The sequence below is a fragment of the Prosopis cineraria genome, unplaced genomic scaffold (assembly GCF_029017545.1).
Source record: "Prosopis cineraria cultivar Desert tree isolate PC_DT_omini unplaced genomic scaffold, ASM2901754v1 PC15, whole genome shotgun sequence".
Taxonomy (NCBI): Eukaryota; Viridiplantae; Streptophyta; class Magnoliopsida; order Fabales; family Fabaceae; genus Prosopis; species Prosopis cineraria.
The window spans coordinates 1,348,934-1,370,148 of NW_026555346.1; the positions used below are offsets into that span (position 1 = coordinate 1,348,934).

Below are 21,215 nucleotides of genomic sequence, written 5' to 3' on the forward strand. Positions count from 1 at the left end.
CCTTTCACAAATTGTTAATGATGATACTATCCTCAACAACTCTTGATGATTCATGCCCTCTACTAGTATAAAAATTGATCTTCGCTCGCAGGTCAACTTTCTTTGTAAATCTATAACAGAATGCCCTTCAATATAAAATAATAAAATACTTTTTTTTTGTTAAAGTGCTTATTGTGTGTGTGTGTGTATGTAAATTAACCTTCGAAGAACAAAAAAAAAACTTTATAATTTTATTATTTCACAACTAACCTTTTAATATTTTCAACTAAAATTTCAACAATTTAACACCTAATTTCGTTTTTTTAACATTGTATACTTTTCATCATAGTACAAGTAAAATACACCGTTTTTCAAACATTAAGTTGCAATCACGGTAACAAGAAAGAAATAATAGTTATTATTCCCTTAATTTTTTTCCAACACTATCTTAGTAAAAAACCCCAACATTCTTGTATTTTCTTACATATACATCAACAAAATTACTTTTTCCTCTAGCTATACAAGAGAAAGAACAAGGATTGCAGTATAGAACTCAGCATTTATTTTTCACATAGTACAGAGAAGACCACAACACTGACAAAAAAGATAGAAAAAAAAAAGGAGACATGTAAAACTAAGAAAAAACATAGTGATACATATACCTATATATTGCAAGAGGATCCACTTCGTTGAATATTAGGATATTTTGTTAATGAAGGAGATTTGAAGTGAGAAGAATTTTACGCACAAAAATTGAGGCTCTGATAAGCTATATTTTTCATTTGCTCATATGGGTAATTTTGTAAACTCATTTATATTTTAATTGCAATTGCAAACGAGGACCATTAAGGATTTCAAATTTTTGGGGTCTAAAATTGTTATTATTGTTCTTTTGTGGTCTCCAATTGTCATTGTTCCTATTCTAAATCATTTTCAATGCGAAGCGAATGCGTCAGCAGCAGAAATTAATTGATCAGAAATTGAAATAGAGTGTTTGCCCGAAAAAGAAACTGAAAATTGAAATAGAGTGAAAAGCCACAGAGCAAAGGTTCATTGAACCTGGACAACCTGATTTCGGCCTATTTATAGTTGCCTCCAAGCCAATCGTTACCCGCAGCAAATCCACCGGCGTCCTCATATTTGACTCTGCCTTTCATCCTGCTTTGTGTGTTTCTGCTCATCTACTTATTCTTCTAGTCTTTACTTTCATTTTTTACGCACCGATGATGGCGGTCATTGGCATCCGGAGCCAGGAGAAGAAATCAGAGTCTCATGATACGACAGCGCTGCAGCTGAAGAAGAGGAACGAGGAGTTGGAGAAGGAGCTGAGGCAGAGCAAGGAGAGGGAGGAGCTCATGAGGCGTGAGCTGCAGAGCACCTGGGAGAGGCTCCACGTGGCCGAAGACGCCGAGGAGAGACTCTGCTCTCAGCTCGGCGAATTGGAGGCCGAGGCTCTTCACCAGGCGCGTGATTATCACGCTCGCATCGTAACTCTCATGGACCAACTCTCCCAGGCACAGAATCTCCTCAAGACTCGATCCATTTCCATTCCTTCTTCTTCCTGATCAGTTATCACTCGTGCCTTTTATCCTCGATTGCCCTCCTTTTTGTTTAATAAAATATAAATTGTAGCATGTTGTAGTAGAAAATTGTAGATAGACGTTTTGTAATCCATATGTGAAGTCTCTTTGGCGTGGATCAGTTCTCTCTCGTCCTTTCTCTGTTGTGAAAGAATTTAGAGGAAAGAAGTCGAATGGTTCTCTGCGAAAGTTTCTGTTGTAGATAAACCATGGTGCCTCTGGTATGCTTAACGGAGGGATTATGTTATGATGATGGCAATTTTCTTTTAAGCACATATCACACACGGCATGCATTATCTCCTCTTTTTCTCCATCCTCTTCCGTTCTTCTTCTTTTCTAGCAATTAGATTAAAAATTTATATGATTCAGATTTGATCTCCTCTAAAATTATTATTAAAATATTAAATTATAAAAAAGATAAATAATAAATTTAAACTACTGAAAATTAATAAGAACAATATGAAAATACAGTAAAAGTAAAACAAAATAAAATGTTTTGAAGGAGATCAAAACAGAATTATTCAAAATCTGATTTAATGACAAGAAATTAAGAAGAGGAGGAAAAGAGGATGGGAAAAAAGAGGAGAATCCTATTCCATACGACGGAAGATTGATTCTTGACGTTGAAGGTATTGCGTAGATCTCACTTCATCTTTTAATTTAAATTTTTAATGCAAAAATCAGCTCGTTTCAAGATTCGAAGTCAAGATAGAACTGATAAAAACTCTGTTCATCCATGGAGAGCGGCTGATGATCCGTTGGAGATGGAAATTTCTTATTTTTTCGAAGGCTGGAAGACTAAGATCCAAGTTTGAAGTTAACGTTGGCCAAAAAGGCAAAAAAAAAAAAAAAAGTTTGAAGTTAACGGGGATTCGACTTCTTCAGAGCTGGTTGTTTTCGATGTCAAGGCCCATATAGATTAACCAACGCGAGATCCTGCTTCTTTTGCCCCAACCAAGGAAAGTCCCAGGAGAGAGGGATTATTAACACATTAATGCATGTGCAAAGTATGTTAAGTTTTGCTGCCAATAATACTGCTATCGACAAATCAAATTCTGAGTGTTATAACAAGTGCAGAGTTAACAACTGGCTGAGTGATTAGTAAATGCAACTATGCAGGGGATGGCTATTGTAACTATAGTAAAAAGTGATGAAAGCAAAAGTTGAAGTGATTGAACTGGTTTAAAGATTAATGGTAAAAAATACATTCATTTTGTTAAACTGGTTATTTAATGATTTTACTGTATAACTGAATGGGTTAACCCGTATTTCCATATCAATACAATCCAATATTCTCCAAGTAGAGAGAAAGACGGAGGACGTGGACCCGATGTGAATTATTGATCGATTGCGAGGCCACTAGGAGCATTGATTGGTTACCGCAATTGATTGATAGTGGGAAACTAGCCCCACAAGAACAGTGTTATGAGGCAAACCCATGAAAAATAGGAATCACGTTCTGGACCCACCAATTGTAACAAGGGAGAATATAAATAAAATATTTTTGAAAGAATGGAAGTTCTTTAGAAAATATTAATTGATACAGTATTTGTTAAAATAATAATTTCACTTTTTAATTTATTAACTCTTACTTGTCGGCAATTCTTTTAAGAAATTAAATTTTTTCTGAGATTTTTATTGATATTCTCCCTTGTAACGCAGGAGAATGAAATCTAAGAAAGAGAAAAATGAATCAAAGATAATTAGGTTATGAGGAAATTTTATAAAAAATAAGTTTTAAATATTAATATAGAAAATTACAAACAGGGATATTAATTATAATTTAGACTTCTAAATTCACAATTATCTAAATTGATATATTCAACTCATTTTTTTAGAAAATTTTATTAAATTTTAACAGTTATTAATTCAGGATTTAATTGTTATTGTAGCTTCTAATAATCCAGCAAATTAAAATCTGTTTCATAATTTTTTATTGCGGTGAGATTTGTTAAAATAATTTATAAACAGGGCACGCAATGTATAAAAACCAAGAGCACAATTAGAGACAGAGCAAGTAATGGCCATGGGTGAAGTGGATTGGCTCTAGATGGAGTGAAACGGTCGCTCTAGGCAAGAGGGGCCCACAAAACATCAATGGCAAGTGGTTTGGCAGCGACCACTCGACAACGAAAACCCACGTCATGGAATTCCATGCCAATCACATCTAACCTTCTCCTGGAAAATTGGGATCTCCTTTACGGCACAGATATCAAGAATGACAATATCTGTGGGTTGAAAATTGGAATTAAAAAATTCACTGAAGTTGGTATTTAATTAAGGTTAGTAAATTGAGATTAAAAAAACCTGTGATTTTAATATGATCTATATTTAAATATTTTTTATAATTTAATTAAATAAATTAAAAATTATTTATATAATTTAATTTAAAAATCAATTAAGATATATAATAATAAAAATGGATATAAATTTTGTTGTCTATCTTTTTGTGACTAATTTGATATTTTTAAAAAAATCATAAACTTTAGATTACATTTAAAAAGGTAGACTTAAATTATCTAAAATAAATTCATTATTTAAAATTCAACTTTTTAAAAAGAGCATGAATGAAATGATAAATTATAGCCTATATATAATTAAAATTTAATAAATAGTCTAATTTGATCTTCTTTTAAAAAAATAAACTTTAAATTTAGAAAAACAATATCCATAAAATGAGATGTTAAGTATTAACTATTACTTATAATATTGGATTACTTTGCGAAAGCACCCAGTAGTTCGATCTCAACCTCGCCAAATGCTATATTTCACCGACACCACCTTCTTCAACCTCATCTGCAACATTTTAATAGACACCACCTTTGTTGTTGACAACACGTTCCTTCTCTTCTCTACTGGCCTTGTCTTCTCCATGTAGGCCTGTTTTGCCATGCTTTATGCCATCTCCGTTAATGCTAAAAACACCATGAGCATTGGTTCAATCGATGGAAGTTTGGACAGCAATAACAATGACGAGCACAATCTTTGATCAAATTTAGGGCAAGGGATCAGACGACAACGAGCACACTCATGAAAGTAGAGACTTGTGAAGGCAGAGGAGGAGAAATCGTGCCACTCATGAATGAAGAGAGAGAAGACAACATTGTGAATTAGTGTGAGCAACACACTACATGCACGGTGGAGATCAGGTCTCGACGACAGCGGTGGTTGTGATCTCTCGTCAGATCCAACAAGCTTGGAATAATGAAGGGCAAGCTAGAGCAACCATGGGAACAACAATGACAATGGTTTGGGTAGAGAGCAAGTAACTGAAGAGAGAGAATAAAAAATTTAAGAAGCATTTAATGCTCCAAATTCGAACACTCAATGCTAATGAAAAAGCTGAGTGGATGAGCTTTGACATAAACGTTGGTTTAGACCCTAATTAAGATTGATTTTTTTTTTTACTGTCCAAACATGATAAATGAGACTTTTAAAATCCCAACATAGGTTTGGTCTCTCTTAACCCAAATTAAGATTCAATCCAAACATGCTTTAAAAAAAGTTTTAAAAACAAAAATCAATAATAGTTAAATTTTTAATAAAATTTTTTATAAACAAAATTATAAATATCAATTCATCCAATTATAAATAACAAATTAATTATTATATTTAAAATTTAAATATTATATTCATAATTAAAACTTTTAAATTTACAACTATTTAAATCAATAATTACAATTAAATCTTTAAAAAAATTTATTAAAAATTTAGTTGTCATTATTTTTTTTTTAAACTTAACTATCATTTTTTCTAAACTTTACAAATTTTTGATGTCATCCAACTTTAAATTTACTCCATTCAATCCAAGCTCGAGCAACATTCTCTCATTGTATGCAATGACCAAACTTTGTCATTTAGTCAACTTTCCATTTAAATTTTAAAGCCAAACTCAATGGTGAATGATCTAATGACTAGAATGTCAAAATGAGTCATGAGTGTGAATATATTGTGTCATAACATATAGTCAGTAGTCACCATACTGTTAATGTTGACATTAAAATGTTAGACGGATCATGCGACAAAGGGGTAAAATTGGACAGTGAAAAACGACCGAAAGCGTAACATTGTTTTCTTACGGGCAACAAAAACACCACACACAAAACCAGAATGATAAGTTCTACTAAAAAACTAAATGATAAGATACGATGGACCGGAAATAGTGTCTAAGAGTTCAAATCTTCCTAATGTGAAAAATATATATATATATATATATATATGATTCAGAAAAAAATTGCCAGTTTTTTTTTTTTTTGGCCGTAGCTATGCTCAAGAGTTTGCCAAATTATCTTAAAATTGCTTCAGCAACAGCAACCTTGGAATATAGAGCATGATAAACAAAAATGATAAAACTTATTTAAGACAAAATCTTGCTAACATCCTTTCCGACGGATTTTAAGCAGTACTATAAGGTCGGTGGCAACAAACTCTCTTCATCCAATTTAATTCCGGCTTACTCGCTTCCCTCTCAGATCTGGGTCCCTATCGCCAAACATCGCCATGTAAGAGAAATGCAAAAGCAGGGCGCAGCATAACTAGAGACAGTAATTATTCAAACCTCTGGATGTGATCAAGAATCAAAAGCCTAGGTCCAGGAGGGATTTTCACATCTCTGAGAGCACTGCCCCACAGACAAGGCAAAAACAAATTCAGATTTCGGACCATGGTAAAAGAAAAACACAGAACAAAAGATGTAACACAAAATAAAAACTCTAAAAAAATGAAAAAGATAAATGCCAACGGCCAACCTGTCCGTGAGTAAAGGCAAAGTGTTGTCTGTCAATAAGCCTCTCTTGAAATTCTTCTCGTAGCTCTGAAGGCCAAGGTTGTGCAACATGTGTCTCGTTTTGGCATAGCGAATATCTTCAGATGGTGGTTGAGAGAACTTTTGTCCTAACTGCATGATTTAGGAATACATAATCTTAGCAAAGAGAGAGTTTAAGAGACGCCAAACCATGAACCTGCATTACCCACATAACACCCAGGGGTCTAGGTCTAGGCCTAGGCAAACACATCTCACTTGGACAAAGGTGAACTGATCATGCCAGGGTTTTCACTTTTCAACCATGGATAGTACGATAAACCCAAACAGAAACCCCCTAGAAATTCATTTCTAGAATTTTCACTCAATCCATATTCTCTGTTGTTATGTTGCCAACACAGGAAGCTCAATGTTATGGTCCCCCTTATGAAACAGAGGTAGCATGTACTTCCTCTACTAAAAAATATAAGGCAATTTTTGAGAGGTTTGATGTTCAAAATATAAGATATTTTTACTCTTTCAAAGTATAATCATTGCCTTTTTTTTCCTTCAAAAATGTCCTTATTGAATAAATCACTTTATATTTATTTTATAGTTAAACACTCTATTAAATAGAGGTAAATATGAAAAGATAAAGTTACTTTAAAGAAAAGTAACTACTTTGGTGAGGGGTGAGCTTCGATTAAAAATGCCTTACATTTTTTAATAGAGGGAATAATAATTAAAGCCTTGTAAAAACTGCATAAAGATAATTTGGCGTTCCTTCATACCAACCTGGAAGAGTCCACCTTGAACAAGAGCAAAGAAAAGTCCAGAAGTGACTGCATTTGCTGCTTGATTTGGTCCACCCATTCCACTTACCAATGAAAACATGGCCCCAGACCCAAAAGCCGCTGCCATGCTGTAATAGACAAGTCAATAGATCCTCAACAATTCATCATTTTAACTACAAGGAAGCACAGTGGCTGAAATAAGGATACAAAAACCAACAAATTAAACAGAAAATGATGCGAGAAATGAGTGAGGTTTTTGTTGGGGAAGAAAAATAGTTTGGTTTGTACTAGAGAACCCATTTCATCTAGTTTAATACTCAGGTCCAGTTGGAAAGATTCTTATAACAAAATAATAATAATAACCAAAAAAAAAAAAAGGCTTTGACATCATAAAAAGTTCACCCTTTTGATCATTTTGATTTTTGAGTACGAAATCTAGAGTTTCATGTAGCGGTCAGGGCCATCACAATGTATACATAATCACAGACCACTGCTGGACGCAACTTCACCATTTAACTTCGGAACAATTCCAGCGTGCACCAGGTGCACATACATCATCAGTTATGATTTAATCAATACCTTTGGGACACATCATACAGAATAAATTTAACTGTCAGCAGCACATATGGCTGATGCATATGAGAGGATCCAAGATAGGAAGAGAAAAATAAGGAAGACAAATCTCTATTAACATATGAAATCAGAATCTAATTTCATAACATGAATAAGAGAACATGAAACTAACAGAAGAAGATAGAAGGAATAAATTTATCAAGACGATATAGAACAAGAGTCTCGTTCTATATTTCTGTCAATAGCCATGTTTAGGAAAATCTTCAAAAAGCCAAGTCTCAAAAGTCTATTTTATTCAGGATATGCTTGCTTTTGATTGCTAAGCATATTTATAATGCTAAATACAATCTAAAATAATGAATAAAAACTAAATAACTAGATAATTAAATAAAACTGAATAAAATCTCCTAGAATCTATATCTGGACAAAATACTAGAAAAAATCTAAATATCTAAATAACTAGATATCTAGATAAATATCTAGATATCTAAATATCTAAATAAAATCTAGATGACTAAACACCTAAATAAAATGTAAATAATATCATTAAACAGAAAATATCTGAAATAAATTAAAAATAATATTTATTCCCAATATATCTCTAACTTCTCAAATTATCGATTATCTCACTGTAATCGATACTCTATCAATACTCTTCCCTTGAAAATTCGCCTTGTCCTCAAGGCGAGACACAGGCAATAACTTTGTTGTGTATCTGGAGGTTGAGATGGGAGTAATAGATAAATAGCACCACCTCTAATGTGGATTCCAAAAGGTCAAACAAGAGGCTGCATGGGAACTTCAAGGATAAAGTTGTAGGTAGACCCACTATCCACCAAGTTCAGGACCTGGCATTCAAAGAAGCTCCTTTGAAGCTTCATTGCAGATATGTTATTGCTATCCAGAATAGCATTGAGGGAAATTTCAACCCCACCAGGTTCCATCTCCATGGTTTTGTCCTCTTCAAGGGAAGGAACAATTTCTTCACCCTCCTCTGTAATTTCTAGCAGCAAAAAAGATCCATTACAGCAATGCCCAAGTTTGATAGTCTCACAACAGCTGAAACACAGTCCCATCTCTTGTTGTCACCACTGTTTGGCATCCATGGAAGCCATTCTAGATGCTGGCTTGTGAGGAAAAGAGGTTGAAGTTTCTAGCAAAGGGAGTTTCAAGTCAATGCTAATGTCTCTTTGAAATCACGTGCTGTTTGATAAGGGGCAGAAGGAAACAAAGGCTTAGTTTGGTTCTGCTAGGCAGTTTTGAGCCCGCAAGAGTTTTGGGCTTTTAACTCATATTCAAGAACCAAACTAACAGCCGGGTAAAGTGTCTTAAGTCCAGACATAAGATTTGAGCTTCTCCTTGAGGCTTTTGATGAAGACTCCCAAGAGGCAATGTTCCGGCCAATTCTTCACACGAGCAAGGCGCCTAACAAATTCCAAACAATGCTCCTGCACGGAACCAATTTGCTTGATGCTACATAAGAATTCATCTGGGTTCTGATATTCCAGAGGCCCATAATTTTCTAGTAACACCTCCACTAATTATTCCTAATAGAAGATTGTACGTTCCATGTTAATGGAAGTGAAGAAATCATAAACATCTCCCTTTAAATGCCTCAATGCAATATCAACTTTGAAGTCTTTAGAAGTGTGATAATATCAAAAACAATTTTTGGCTTCTAAAATCCATGGTTGTGGATCTCCACCATCATACTTGGGAAAATGTGTTCTAGAAGATGGATGACAATAGGATGGTGGTGAAAATGTGGGTTTGTGAAAAAGGCATGCAGAATAGGTAGGTACCATCTTTGGATCAAACGGCTATGACACCAAATGATAGTATCCAAGATAGGAAGAGATAAATCTCTATTAACATATAAAATCAGAATCTAACTTCATAACATTAATAAGACATAGAACTGATAAAAGAAAATAGAAGGAATAAATCTATCAAGATAATATAGAACAAGGATCTTGTTTTATATTTGTCTTAATAGCCACACTTAGGAAAATCTCCAAAAGGTCAAGTCTCAAAAGTCTATTTTATTCAGGATATGCCTACTTTTGAGTTGCTAAGCATATTTATAATGCTAAATACAATCTAAAATAATGAATAAAATCTAAATAACTAGATAATTAAATAATACTGAATAAAATCTCCCAGAATCTATATCTGGATAAAATACTAGATAAAATCTAAATATCTAAATAACTAGATATCTAGATAAATATTGAGATATCTAAATAAAATCTAGATGACTAAAAACCTAAATAAAATGTAAATAATATCATTAAATAGAAAATATCTAAAATAAATTAAAAATAATATTTATTCCTAATATATCTCTTACTTCTCAAATGATCCATTACCCCACGGTAATCGGTACTCTATCAGCATACAACATGTTTCTCTTAGCAAAGTCTTTTGATGGCACAGTGTACTTGCATCTGATGTAACAATTATGGCCAACCATGATTAAAGGCTAAAATTTTCATTCACATTATGCCTCTTTAGCATCACATGGTATTGCTGTTGTTTTATTGCAAAAAAAGTACAGCCCTGCGAATTGTTTTACCCTGTATCTAATCATTTGATAGACCTATAACTCAGTTACCTCCATTATTTTGATCATACCTTGAAAATTCAGGGGGGAAAACAGACATTTTGTTTTTACAATGTTGAAGAATAATTAATCTTCTACCCTGCCTGTATACATTCACTCTTCCAGCCTTATCAGTTATCATCATCAGGCAACTTCAAATCTCAGCAGACTAAGTTTCAAGCATGAACGCCAGGAAAAACCAACCCAACTAAAAAAAAAAAAATGTTTTAACAGTTCAGTATGCATCTGATTTGAAAGTTAAAATACCAAGGGTACCAAACCCAGGACTTCCTTTGGCGACAAAAGGATGCACTGTAATAAGAATACTAAACATAGTTGGAGATATATAGAAGATGCCATTTCTAATTCACACACAAAAAAAAAAAAAAAACTACCTTTGCGTTCAATTGAAAATACTAAAAATATGGAAATTGTACTCTCCCTTTCTGGTTATGCAATGATATTAAATTCTGAATCATTCCCCCTATCTACAATATCATCCTAACTGTACGGGGAAGTACAAAATGATATCATAAACACTACTTTATCTTTATTAAAAATGAAACCAAACAAGAATTAGCTCCAAATAAATTCGTATTTTCCAGGTGAGCAGCAAAGTAGCCACCAATAGCCAAAAATTTCAAATAGCGTCTGAGTTTCAAATTTCCATGCCTAACAACAACAAAAATTTTATGGTAACGTAACTACAAATGATAATCCAATATGATCTCTTCGCAGTAAGACTGTTATTTCCATGTCTTAACAGCCCATAAATTATGCACATTCCTTTCATCTTTGATATTTGGGCAAGGGATACCTTAAAGGAAAAGACTTAAGTACTTAACCTTATATACTTAATCTAATTTTGTCCAATCAAATCAAAACAAGTAGATCTTAAAGTGTTAATAACATTAATAACAAGAGTTTATTATGGAATAAATAATATATAAAATATTTAAATGTCTTGATTTTATTGAAAACAAACACTTTAACTATATAAGGTTGAGTACATAAGTTTTCTTCTAACTTAAATATAGCAAGGACACAATAATAACATGTATCATTTTGAAGAAAATAAATCTTGGGAAGCTCAACCGGGGGGATATGTCCTATAATAGGATAAATCATATCAATTTAAGTATTTAACTCACCAAAAAAGTCCAGGTAGAGTAAGGGAGGGTAAATTATATAAAAAACAAAAACAACGAGAGAAAATTCCTATTAAATCTCACCTGGACTGGACATCTTCCTTCCCCCTCACTCTTTTCAAGACGCAGGATATACCAGCATTCACTCCTGTCATGACAGCAAAGTTTCGAGCTTGTACCAAAGGACCCCCAGAAAGGGCCTATAATTGAAAAAATTCGTACGTCACATACAGACGGATATAACTTCTCTATCAATCGATTAGCCACGTAACTATCATGAAGAATTTGTTGTCCTATAAAAACCCACGAAAGGCATGGACTCTAGCCGTTATGATTGTACGTTATATATTGAAGCAGGGTACGAGCTATGAAACTAATACTATGCCGCTAAATAACAAAATCAGTTCTCAAAGCTAATTATTGTATTCTGTTCGACATGGAAAAGAGAAATCATTTCTACGTTTAAATCGAAGCAGCAAATTATGTCCATAAATAAACACGTCCCAAGATACGAGTGAGAATTTTTTTTTTTAATTAAAAGAAAAAGTCATATTGAAGACTTAATCGGTAGTCTAGTATTGCCACTAAAAGGTTTCATCCACGGAATCAGGCAACTTCTCGGTTCAACCAAACCCTTACCTGTGAACAAGAATTAGTGTAAAGAGGTTCCAAGTTGAAACTATCAGGGCCATGGGAGACTAAATAGGGAAAATTGGGTATCCTCACCTGAGCTTGCTTAAGAGAGGCCATGGCTTGAGGGTTGAGAGAAGCCTCAGGCGGCGTGGGGAAAGGGGAAGAAGCATCGTTAGTCAGAGTGCCCATAAAAGCACCAATAGCAGCACCTTGGGCAGCGCTGGTAACAGTGACCACAGCAGCCTCGACTGGTAGAGACTGCTTGGAGAGCCACAGCTTGAAGCCATTTTCCACCTCTTTGAAGCGCGTTTGGAGGAGCTCTATGGGATTCTGAAGCTGGTGAGGCGATACCTTCGCCAGCACCGCTCCTCCCTGCTTCCCTCGCTCCATTTTGATAGTTCTGAATCAACGAACCTCAGCCCAGCCGGGGGTGCGTTCTCCTCGTCGGTGCTTAAAATGCGAGACGGATAACGAAGATCTTCGATGTTTTCCTCGCATACAATCCCTTTTCATGTCTGTGCCTTTTTTTTTTTAATCAAACGATAGTAACATGGGCCGGGTCAACTTGATCCAGCTCATAAAAGCACCAATAGGAATTTTAGAATTTCTCATACAAAATTTTAAAATAATTTCTGAAAGGGATGCTCCCTAGACCAGTTGTTTTTTTATTTGATTGATTGAGTGCAAGAATTCTCTTACTGGAACCAATTATCTTCGAGTTAAGGTTATAAACTAAATGTAATTTTTTTAATAAGAATTTAAATATTAATTCATCACATTGCAAGAAATTAGCTTTTTTTACTACATTAAATCTTATTAGTTTCAAAACTTATTCTATCTTTTTTCCCTTAATACCAAAGCTTAGAGTTGGGAATAAAGGTCGGGTCTGTAAATCCTATTTAAATAAAATTTTGAGTTTGAAAAATAGAAACTTTTTTAAGATAATCAAGCTTTTGAGCCCAAATCTTAACAAACCTCTTGAGCAACTCTCTTATCTTTTTTTCGTTTGATCGACACTCTTACTCTCTCACTTGAAGATTAAAAATTTTTTATTCACTCATCCACTCTCCCATCGGTTGTCACTTATCTCTACCTCATTCAGCATCTCTGCTCTCTCTTTAGCCATCAATCATCCCTAACTCGTCTTTGATCTCTGCCTTATTCAGAGTCACTTGGCTCTCCTCACATCTATTTGCCCTATCGCCCCTCACACCTCTCATGATCTACTTTTTACTAGCAGCTGTTGTCTTGTTATGGATGTTAAGTGGCTGATATTGTGACCTTTGATTGTTTTATATGGGTGCTTTGATTCTCACCAAGTTTGACAAAGGTAATTTTTTTTTTGCCAACTAAAATAATTACTTTGATTTATTTTTATGTTTAATTTTAAAATATTCTAATTACATTATAATATTTATTTTTATTTTTTTTTGTAATTGGGTTTAGGAGTTCAGCTTTAAGCCTTTTATATAAGGGCTGGAGCCTCCCTTTAATTTTACCATAGGAAATTTCTACCTTTTCCTCGCTTTCCAAATGAAGCCCATAATTGAAGTCCCAAAAAATCAAGCCCATCAAAGTAAAAAGAGTCAAGCCCATCGAAGTCCAGTCCATCAAATAAGTTTAATTTCCGTTCCAAGACGACCTAGGCGCGAGGCCGCAATCCCGGCAATATCGATGAAAATAGCTTTTTCATTAATTGACTTCCTTATCGCCCCTCTTTCTCTCATTTCCTTCTTCTTCTGCTTTCTTGGGAATGGCGATGGTGTTGGATATGATCACATGATTAAACAAGCATGTAATAAAAATGTTTCTAGATTTTAGCGTAGTAGTATTTCACAATTAAACTATCAAACTAATTAATAGAAATATGGAGAATAATTACGTGCATGCAGTGTATAACTATATATTAACATCAAAATATCAATTTCATCATTAGTACCAAAAAAAAAAAAAAATCAATTTCATCAACTCCGGATTTCGCCTCCAGCGGCTCGGAAGTCAGAACCCGAGACAAAAAAGTTCCCGCTCTCAGTCCGTCCCCCTTCTAGTAGCAAGGCGTGAGGTAGGCAGGTAGCTAGCAACGGTTTCGATAATTTTCCGAAATGTCAGTTATACTGAAATCCGGCTAATTCGTCTCGACAAGGTTGGTTCACTTTCTTTCCTCTTCTGTCCGCTTTTGCCTTTTACGTGTTCGATGATTTGCTTCATGTGACTAACGGTGGCTTCAATATTCCATAATCGCCTCATTGCTTTACAGGCCTTTCATTTCATAACTAGGATTTTTATTCCGCAAACAAATCTACAAATGACCGATTCGAGGGAGAGCTCTCCGGATTGGCTGCGTTCATTTAAGGTGTTCTGAACAATATTTTTCTTTCTGCTTGGTTGCTTCAGAAGATTCTGTTGGATTATTTCATTTATTGTTTTATAATTACTTTCTAATTCGCCTACACGAGCTTGATGACTGGAGTACGATGCCTGCAATAAACATCAATTTCTGAATCAGTTTTAATTTCGACTTTAAATCGTTTCCTTCGCATCTTGGTACCTTAACATTCACAAGCAATGATGATGCTGCCACGAAACATACTTGCATCATTTTTATGTGCTTTCTAATTAGAACAATTGATGATGTTGACAAGGTGCCAACTGATTCACCGTTGACGATATCCTCGAATTCTGGGTCTCTTCAAGATGATAGCCCTTCAGTTGAGGATAAAGCTGTCCGTGGAGAGTCATTTTTAAAGTCGTCTACATTTTCTGAGATCGCCAAGAAGGAGACAACTGGCCCAGGCAAAAGTTGTGCCGAGTCTTTGCCCAGGCGGACAGTAGAAGCAGTCTCTCGGACACCATCAAGAAGAAAAAAAGGGGACAACGAAAAGATAGAAGGTATATTTGAGATTTGAGTGCTGTGTTTGTCAAGATGAATATGTAAAATAGGCCTAGAATTTGTTCTGAGTCATTAAAAGCTCAATAAAAAATACTAAGCTTAAAACACAAGCATATCCATAATACCAATGGCAATAGGATGTGAAAAATCTTCGTTTGATTTTTCAGTAAACTTTCATTGACGTCTTTCTATTATGATCCAGGAGATGGGAAGAAAAGGAAGGCTATGAATGAACCAAACAATGGCAAGTATATAAAGCATAATGTAAGAACCTCGTTCATTGATATTATTAAAAGTATCTACGTGCAGGCTTTTGCTCCTAAAAATGATTTTTATTGTGATTTCACTGCCTATGCATAAGATAGAAAAGTTATATATCCTAATAGTAGTTAGCCTGCTGCCTTCTACAAGGAAACACGGAAAAAGATATTTTCCAAACAAACTATTCTGTGATTGCTATTTGCTTATGGCATTTTTTTTATTTTAAGGAATCTATTCATTCAGTCTGGACACTATCATCTGATTCCGAGTCATGTGATCATAGTCAAAAATGGGAAGATCGCATCAATGAGCAGGAAACTTATGCATGCCAAAAATTGGAATTCCTAGGTGAAGAGAAATGTGGGGATGAAGTTCTCATTGGCAAAGATGGAAAGTCTCCATCAAAGAAGGAATCAGAAGAAAAGCTTCCACAGAAGCAAATACACCAAGATGACCATACACCACATAATACGAGGAGCACAAAAGGCGGAGCAAAAGGGAAAGGTATGAACTATGAAGTGAGTTGCTTCAGAATAGTTATTGAACATCCAAGAGATGTCTCCATTTTCAAGCATGTGTATTTGAGTTAAAATTTTCTCATTATCTTTTGCCTGTCATCTGAAATTGGAACAGGGAGTGGTGAAGATGCGGAAGTTAAAGAGGAAAGAACTTCTGAAAAGCATGTTGAACCACATGTAAGAACAGTTAAGATTATAGTAAATACTAGAAATTGGTTCATGATGTGCCCTTGGCTTCAATGCATGAATAATTTGAAGGCATATGAATTATCTATCTAGTCTGGCATCCTGAGTTTTGCTTGCGATATGTGATTCGCAGGTCTATTCAGGGTTGCCTTTGATTCTTTCTGAGAAAGTTCATCGTACAAAGGTTTGACAGCCCCATTATATTATGGCTTACCCTCTTCTCCGTGTTCAATTCTATAAGGACCATATTCTAGTATGCTTTTAAAAATAACTAAGTAGGTTTTTCTATGCGTTGCATGGAGTTTGAAAAATGAATTATGCTATTCATGACACACGAATAATTTCTGTGAATTTTATATTTTATATTGAGTTTTATATTTCTTGATTCATATTATTAGGTTAATGAAATTACCAATAGAGATTGCACTGCTTATTGACGATAAAAGAGTGTTTTGGGAATTAGTGGGTAAAACTGGTTATAATCAGGGATCGTAGTATTTTCTTTCATTGATCCATTATGCGATGTATTACACTTCTCTTTCTCACTCACAAGAAGGAAAACAGGTTCTTTACAAAGAGCTCCTCTGTCTTGGCAGGCACTTATTGAATGTGAAGGTGACTCTATAGATCTAAGTGGTGATATAGGCGCTGTGGGCAGAATAATGATTTCAGATTCTCCTTCTGGGGATCAGGAAATGTACTTTGATTTGAAAGGTATTTTTAATGCGTCTGTTTTCTGAGTCACGATTTAGTATTATGCTGTAGAAAGACGCGTGGATTCCTTTCTCATTGTAGCTAGTTTTTTTATAAGTGTGATAGCTACATACTGAGTTTTCTAGAAATGAATGAAGATGAACCCGTAAATATTATTAATTTCTCAGAATATCTGAAACTTACTGATGATATCTTGGTTTTTATTATTCATATGTATGTGTGTACTTTCTTTTCAAACCCATCTAGTGGGATAAGGTTTGTTGTTGTTGTTGCATACTTTCTTTTCTGAGATATGTGCCTCTGTAATCTCCTGTTCTGCCACTAAAATTCTATGTCTGACCTTCTGAGTTAGTTAGTTATATAGTCCTTTTGTTTTCTAAAGGATAACTGTATCTGATCGCACAACTTTTACATACTGTTGCAGGAACAATATACAAAACAGCAATAATTCCTTCCAGGACGTTTTGTGTTGTATGTAATTAATCTTGTATGGGATTTTCTGCATTTGAAATCATGTCCTTATTGCGCCCCCCCCCCCCAAAAAAAAGGCCTTCTGAGTTTTTTATTACAATAAATGCCTTGTGGCATCTAACTTTAACAAATTGCTTTTGCCTTTTGATATGAATTTGTTCTTTCTTCAGGTTAGCTTCGGGCAGTCAGAGGCAAAGGTCCGTTTATTATCAAATAACAATTCACACACATTCGTATCGAGGGTTTATGTTTTGACTTTTTAGCTTTATTATCTTACCTTACTAAGGATTTCATTGTTCCTTTCCCACATTGTTACCCTTGTGTAGTAAGTCTAGTGACATTACGGGGAATATTCCTTTACTAATTTGTCAATGCTATTCATGTATTTCTTCATCAGATAGAGGCGATCATGAATGACTTCATACAGCTGAAACCACAATCTAATGTGTATGAAGCAGAAACTATGGTTGAAGGTTGGCTGCGTCTTTCAACAATTAATTAGGGCTTTTATTTGTATTTGGGTTCCTTTTTGTAGCATATGCATTTCATGTCCTCCAACGCCCTGACTGAATTACTGTGTATGGTGAAGGGACGCTGGATGGTTTCTCCTTTGATTCGGATGAGGAAACTGACAAGTTGCCGAAAGGAAGCCAAACTGATCAAAATGAGCATGATGAGGAGCAAACCAACAAAAAAGCAAACGGGAAGACTGACAAAACAACAGTAAGTTGCTGCAGTACTTTGTGTTTTAAATTTGTCCTTCATGAACGCAGGGCTTCTTCATGTTGTATGACATAGTGCATGCATCCGTAATTGTTTCAAAAATATTGGATGCAGGGTGCTGCAAAGAAAAGAGGTAGGGGTGCAGGTGGAAAACCACCAGCACCAAAGAAAACGAGAAAAAAAGCTCAAGGTTCCAAGAAACCAAAGGCCAAAAAATGAGTTTTTCATAATTTCTTGTATACGCCAGGAATGGTTATTCTCAGCCTTAGAGTTGGGTTGACGACGCTGGACTCAAGTGTTGACGACTGGTGGAGGTGAAAATATAGATGTGCCATTGGATTTCTAAAGAGGCCGTTCTTAATATATTTGTGTTTGAGTCTGTATTCCAGAATTCGATTTTTGTTTTGGTTTTCATTTTTCAATGAATATTGTTATCTTTGATTCAAATTATTCGGCTATTATTCATTAAATTTATCCAGAACTGGTTGTGGAAGATAGAATGTGGGAGAATAATCCTCACATTCCAGGTCACGTTAGAAATGACGACTTTAAAAGAATTTCTTCCTGCATTACAACTACACTTGAGAGTGCTTAGGATAGGGTTGCGGCTATGTGCTTTTATACAGTTGGCAGTCTACTGAAGAAATGGAAGAGTAATTTATAACTCGGAATGCTCGTGCAATTCTCTCAGGATGATACTCAGCTGGGAGGAATCCGCGAGGACATTGTTTCATTCATATTAAAGACCATGTTGCTCCAGAAGCCCAGAAGGTAAGAGCAGCAACAGAGAGGGAGATTGGCCTTGAATAGGGGAAGAGAGCATTTGAGGAACCGACTTGCTGAGCCTTCCCGTTGCGTTTATTAGTTGATTTTCTAATCCTGAATCGTGATGCCACATGTCAGCATGGGGGCTTAAAAGGTATTGCATGTTCATGGGAAAGTATAGAGGGAGAAAGTACCTGGCGGCGGAGGGGCAGAAAAAGATGTGATATCCGTTGGCTTTGCAAGTGAAAGTGCTGGTGGTATCATCGTAAGCATAGCTGTAAGCCCTGGGACACGCCTTCTTGAAAATGGTGGAGTAATAGGAGGGATGGCACGTGGTTGGGTTGGCATATTGTCCGCTGCAGCAGTACTGGTCCGATCCAAATGCCTCGCAAGCGCTCCTGCAGCCAACCACGCCCCCACTTCCTTGGTTCCCATTCCCACTGGTCACTTGAAGTTCCCCGGGGCAACCTGCATGTTTTCATTAATAATTAACAATTGAGCTTGAAGGGTTCCATGCACAATATGACACAACCTGCCGTGCTATTAATTACCTCTGTTGAGATTAGAAATACAACCGGTGGAATTACACGCAGAGGCACCATACACCCCTGCTGGGACGGCCAGCATTGGGAGATTGTAGCCATCGACGAGGCTGACATCGTAGAAGTCTTGGTCGGAGCCACCGCCGAGTGTGATCTCGAACAACGACACAGGAGGAGCTGCTCCATTCCCTTCACATTCCAGCTTCCCCCCGCAATCACCCGTTTGACACTTTCCGTTTCCATTCCCATCAAACTTACAACCAGTCCTTCCCCATATCCTCCCCGACCATTTTGGCCCGCTCGTCAGCTGCACACTTCGCCCCGCCTCCAGCCGGAACCCTGTCGGCGAAAGTTCCGCCGACCCCGACCCGGACAGCGTGGCGGGCCATATGGTGGTGGTGCAGTTGTTGGTGATGGTGAATGTGATGCAGTATGAACAGGTTGAGAATGAGAAGAGGAGGAGGAGGAGGAAAGTGGGGAGCTTCCAGAATGGCATTTTGATTGAATGGGAATGGCAAATAGGAGGGATCTGCTTGTGGTGCGAGCTTGGTATATGTGTCTCTGTGCGTAATGCATCATTTGCATTAACAAAGCATGAAGTCGCTTTCCCGAAAATCCCAGGCGCAAGCAAAACTACTTTTATGGTTTTAGCATTTCTTTTACCGTCAATTTTCTCTTCAAAAAGCAATTCTTTGCTTTTGCTGTTGCATGGGATATTGTACAAATTGGGAAATCCGTAACTTTGAGTCGTGACTTCTGTTGGCCGAGAGAGAGAGAGAGAGAGAGAGAGAGAGAGAGAGTCGTGACTTCGCTCCAAAGGAGCGTGTCGGGCATCTCGGATATTTTCATGCAACCATTTTAAACGTGATTTTAATTTTTTTAAGACTTTATTTTAATAAATTTATTTTAAGTTGATAATTATAGTGGCTTATTTTAAATTTAAAATATGCTTTTTATATTTTAAAATGAAAATTTAATATTTATTATATCTTACAAACAACAATTATAAAAATATATCGCTTAGAATATACATAGTGAAACTCATTTTCTTACATACGAGAATAGTGGACATATTTTTAATTTTGAAGAGAAGAGTGTAGATTTTAAGCCAACAAGAGATTGCGTGATGTGAATTTATTTTAGAAAAAGACTATAGTACTGTACATTACAAAGATTGCTTTAAGAGTGTAAAGATCTAACGCTAAGAGATGAGACTCGTGTATCCAATAGTAAAAGAAAAATATTTCTAAAAGCTCAAAAAAAAAAAAAAGGATGCTTCATCATGATGATATCTCTGCATAAGATTGTTTTAAAATAATTGCCTAGACTATCTCAAAGTCAGAAGAGGGTTAGGGTATTTCCTCATCTGATTCATTAGGGACTAATCAATTACTAACGGAATCAATCATAATTAATTATTTTATTGATTAAATACTGTCGTACACTAATAAAAAAAAAAGGGAGAATTATTCCAGAGCACCAGGCAAGGATTGTAAATACTCTCAAGTTCATTGTCAAAATACTCTGGAGTCCCAAGACATGTCAATGTAAACAATTTTTAATGCTCAATCCCTGCAGTGCCCATCACTCCCAAGGTCTATCGCTGTCCTCTTCTCCTTCACCGCCTCTGCTTCACTCTTTCCTTCTTCTCAGAGTCATGACATTGTCCCCTTTTTTTAATTTAATTAGCAACCAACCCACACCCCCACCCTTCCAACAAACAAAGACATATAACATAAAAAAAAAAAAGACTGTCACAATCACCAAACCTGTTAAGCAATTAAAGGAACACAAAAATATTCTGGACCAAGGTACTCACGTAGTATTGCCTTAAATTTTCAAGAACCAGTACATATAGATAGCCAACTCAATCATTGACATAAGAATATCAAGGAAAGTGAAAGAAATTATTAGTAAGAAGGGAAGTAGAGTACAGCAGAAGGAAGAAACATAGAAAGAAGAAGAACGAACAGAGTGGAAATCAGCTGCAAATTTCTAGTAATGCTTGTCATAGTTGCCTAGCCACTTCTTATACGCTAAACTTCCTTCCACTAAACCCGTACTACTTGACTCCAACATCTGGCCCACCAGTTGG

At 35.7% G+C, this 21,215-nt stretch overlaps 4 protein-coding genes across 6 annotated transcripts; 2 read left to right on the forward strand and 2 right to left on the reverse strand.

The window, feature by feature from the left end:
- The first annotated feature begins 1,083 nt into the window (after positions 1-1,083).
- On the forward strand, positions 1,084-1,829 carry LOC129294350 (protein RESPONSE TO LOW SULFUR 3-like). The gene has a single exon (XM_054932646.1). It carries the CDS (start codon positions 1,203-1,205, stop codon positions 1,542-1,544), a length of 342 nt encoding a protein of 113 aa, XP_054788621.1. The 5' UTR covers positions 1,084-1,202; the 3' UTR covers positions 1,545-1,829.
- Positions 1,830-5,608: 3,779 nt separating this feature from the next.
- Positions 5,609-12,534, reverse strand: LOC129294349 (chloroplastic import inner membrane translocase subunit HP30-2). Of its 2 annotated transcripts, none has more exons than XM_054932644.1 (6): positions 12,144-12,534; positions 11,502-11,617; positions 7,096-7,222; positions 6,308-6,456; positions 6,118-6,180; positions 5,609-6,033 (listed from the first exon to the last, which is right to left on the reverse strand). In XM_054932644.1, the coding sequence occupies exons 1-6, from the start codon at positions 12,438-12,440 to the stop codon at positions 5,955-5,957; spliced, it is 831 nt and encodes a 276-aa protein (XP_054788619.1). In that variant the 5' UTR covers positions 12,441-12,534; the 3' UTR covers positions 5,609-5,954. The 2 variants fall into 2 exon arrangements, with proteins under 2 accessions (XP_054788619.1, XP_054788620.1); XM_054932645.1 differs by having other exon boundaries at positions 5,609-6,041.
- A 1,241-nt stretch (positions 12,535-13,775) lies between these two features.
- Positions 13,776-18,294, forward strand: LOC129294581 (DNA-binding protein BIN4). The gene is made up of 13 exons (XM_054933001.1): positions 13,776-14,193; positions 14,308-14,403; positions 14,693-14,939; positions 15,143-15,204; positions 15,429-15,705; positions 15,835-15,896; positions 16,039-16,089; positions 16,502-16,619; positions 17,044-17,090; positions 17,261-17,287; positions 17,488-17,563; positions 17,680-17,813; positions 17,928-18,294. The coding sequence occupies exons 2-13, from the start codon at positions 14,356-14,358 to the stop codon at positions 18,030-18,032; spliced, it is 1,254 nt and encodes a 417-aa protein (XP_054788976.1). The 5' UTR covers positions 13,776-14,193; positions 14,308-14,355; the 3' UTR covers positions 18,033-18,294.
- Positions 18,295-18,327: 33 nt separating this feature from the next.
- On the reverse strand, positions 18,328-19,663 carry LOC129294582 (pathogenesis-related thaumatin-like protein 3.5). 2 transcript variants are annotated; one of them, XM_054933003.1, is made up of 3 exons: positions 19,130-19,663; positions 18,773-19,046; positions 18,334-18,692 (listed from the first exon to the last, which is right to left on the reverse strand). In XM_054933003.1, the coding sequence occupies exons 1-3, from the start codon at positions 19,614-19,616 to the stop codon at positions 18,548-18,550; spliced, it is 906 nt and encodes a 301-aa protein (XP_054788978.1). In that variant the 5' UTR covers positions 19,617-19,663; the 3' UTR covers positions 18,334-18,547. The 2 variants fall into 2 exon arrangements, with proteins under 2 accessions (XP_054788977.1, XP_054788978.1); XM_054933002.1 differs by having other exon boundaries at positions 18,328-19,046.
- Positions 19,664-21,215: the final 1,552 nt, after the last annotated feature.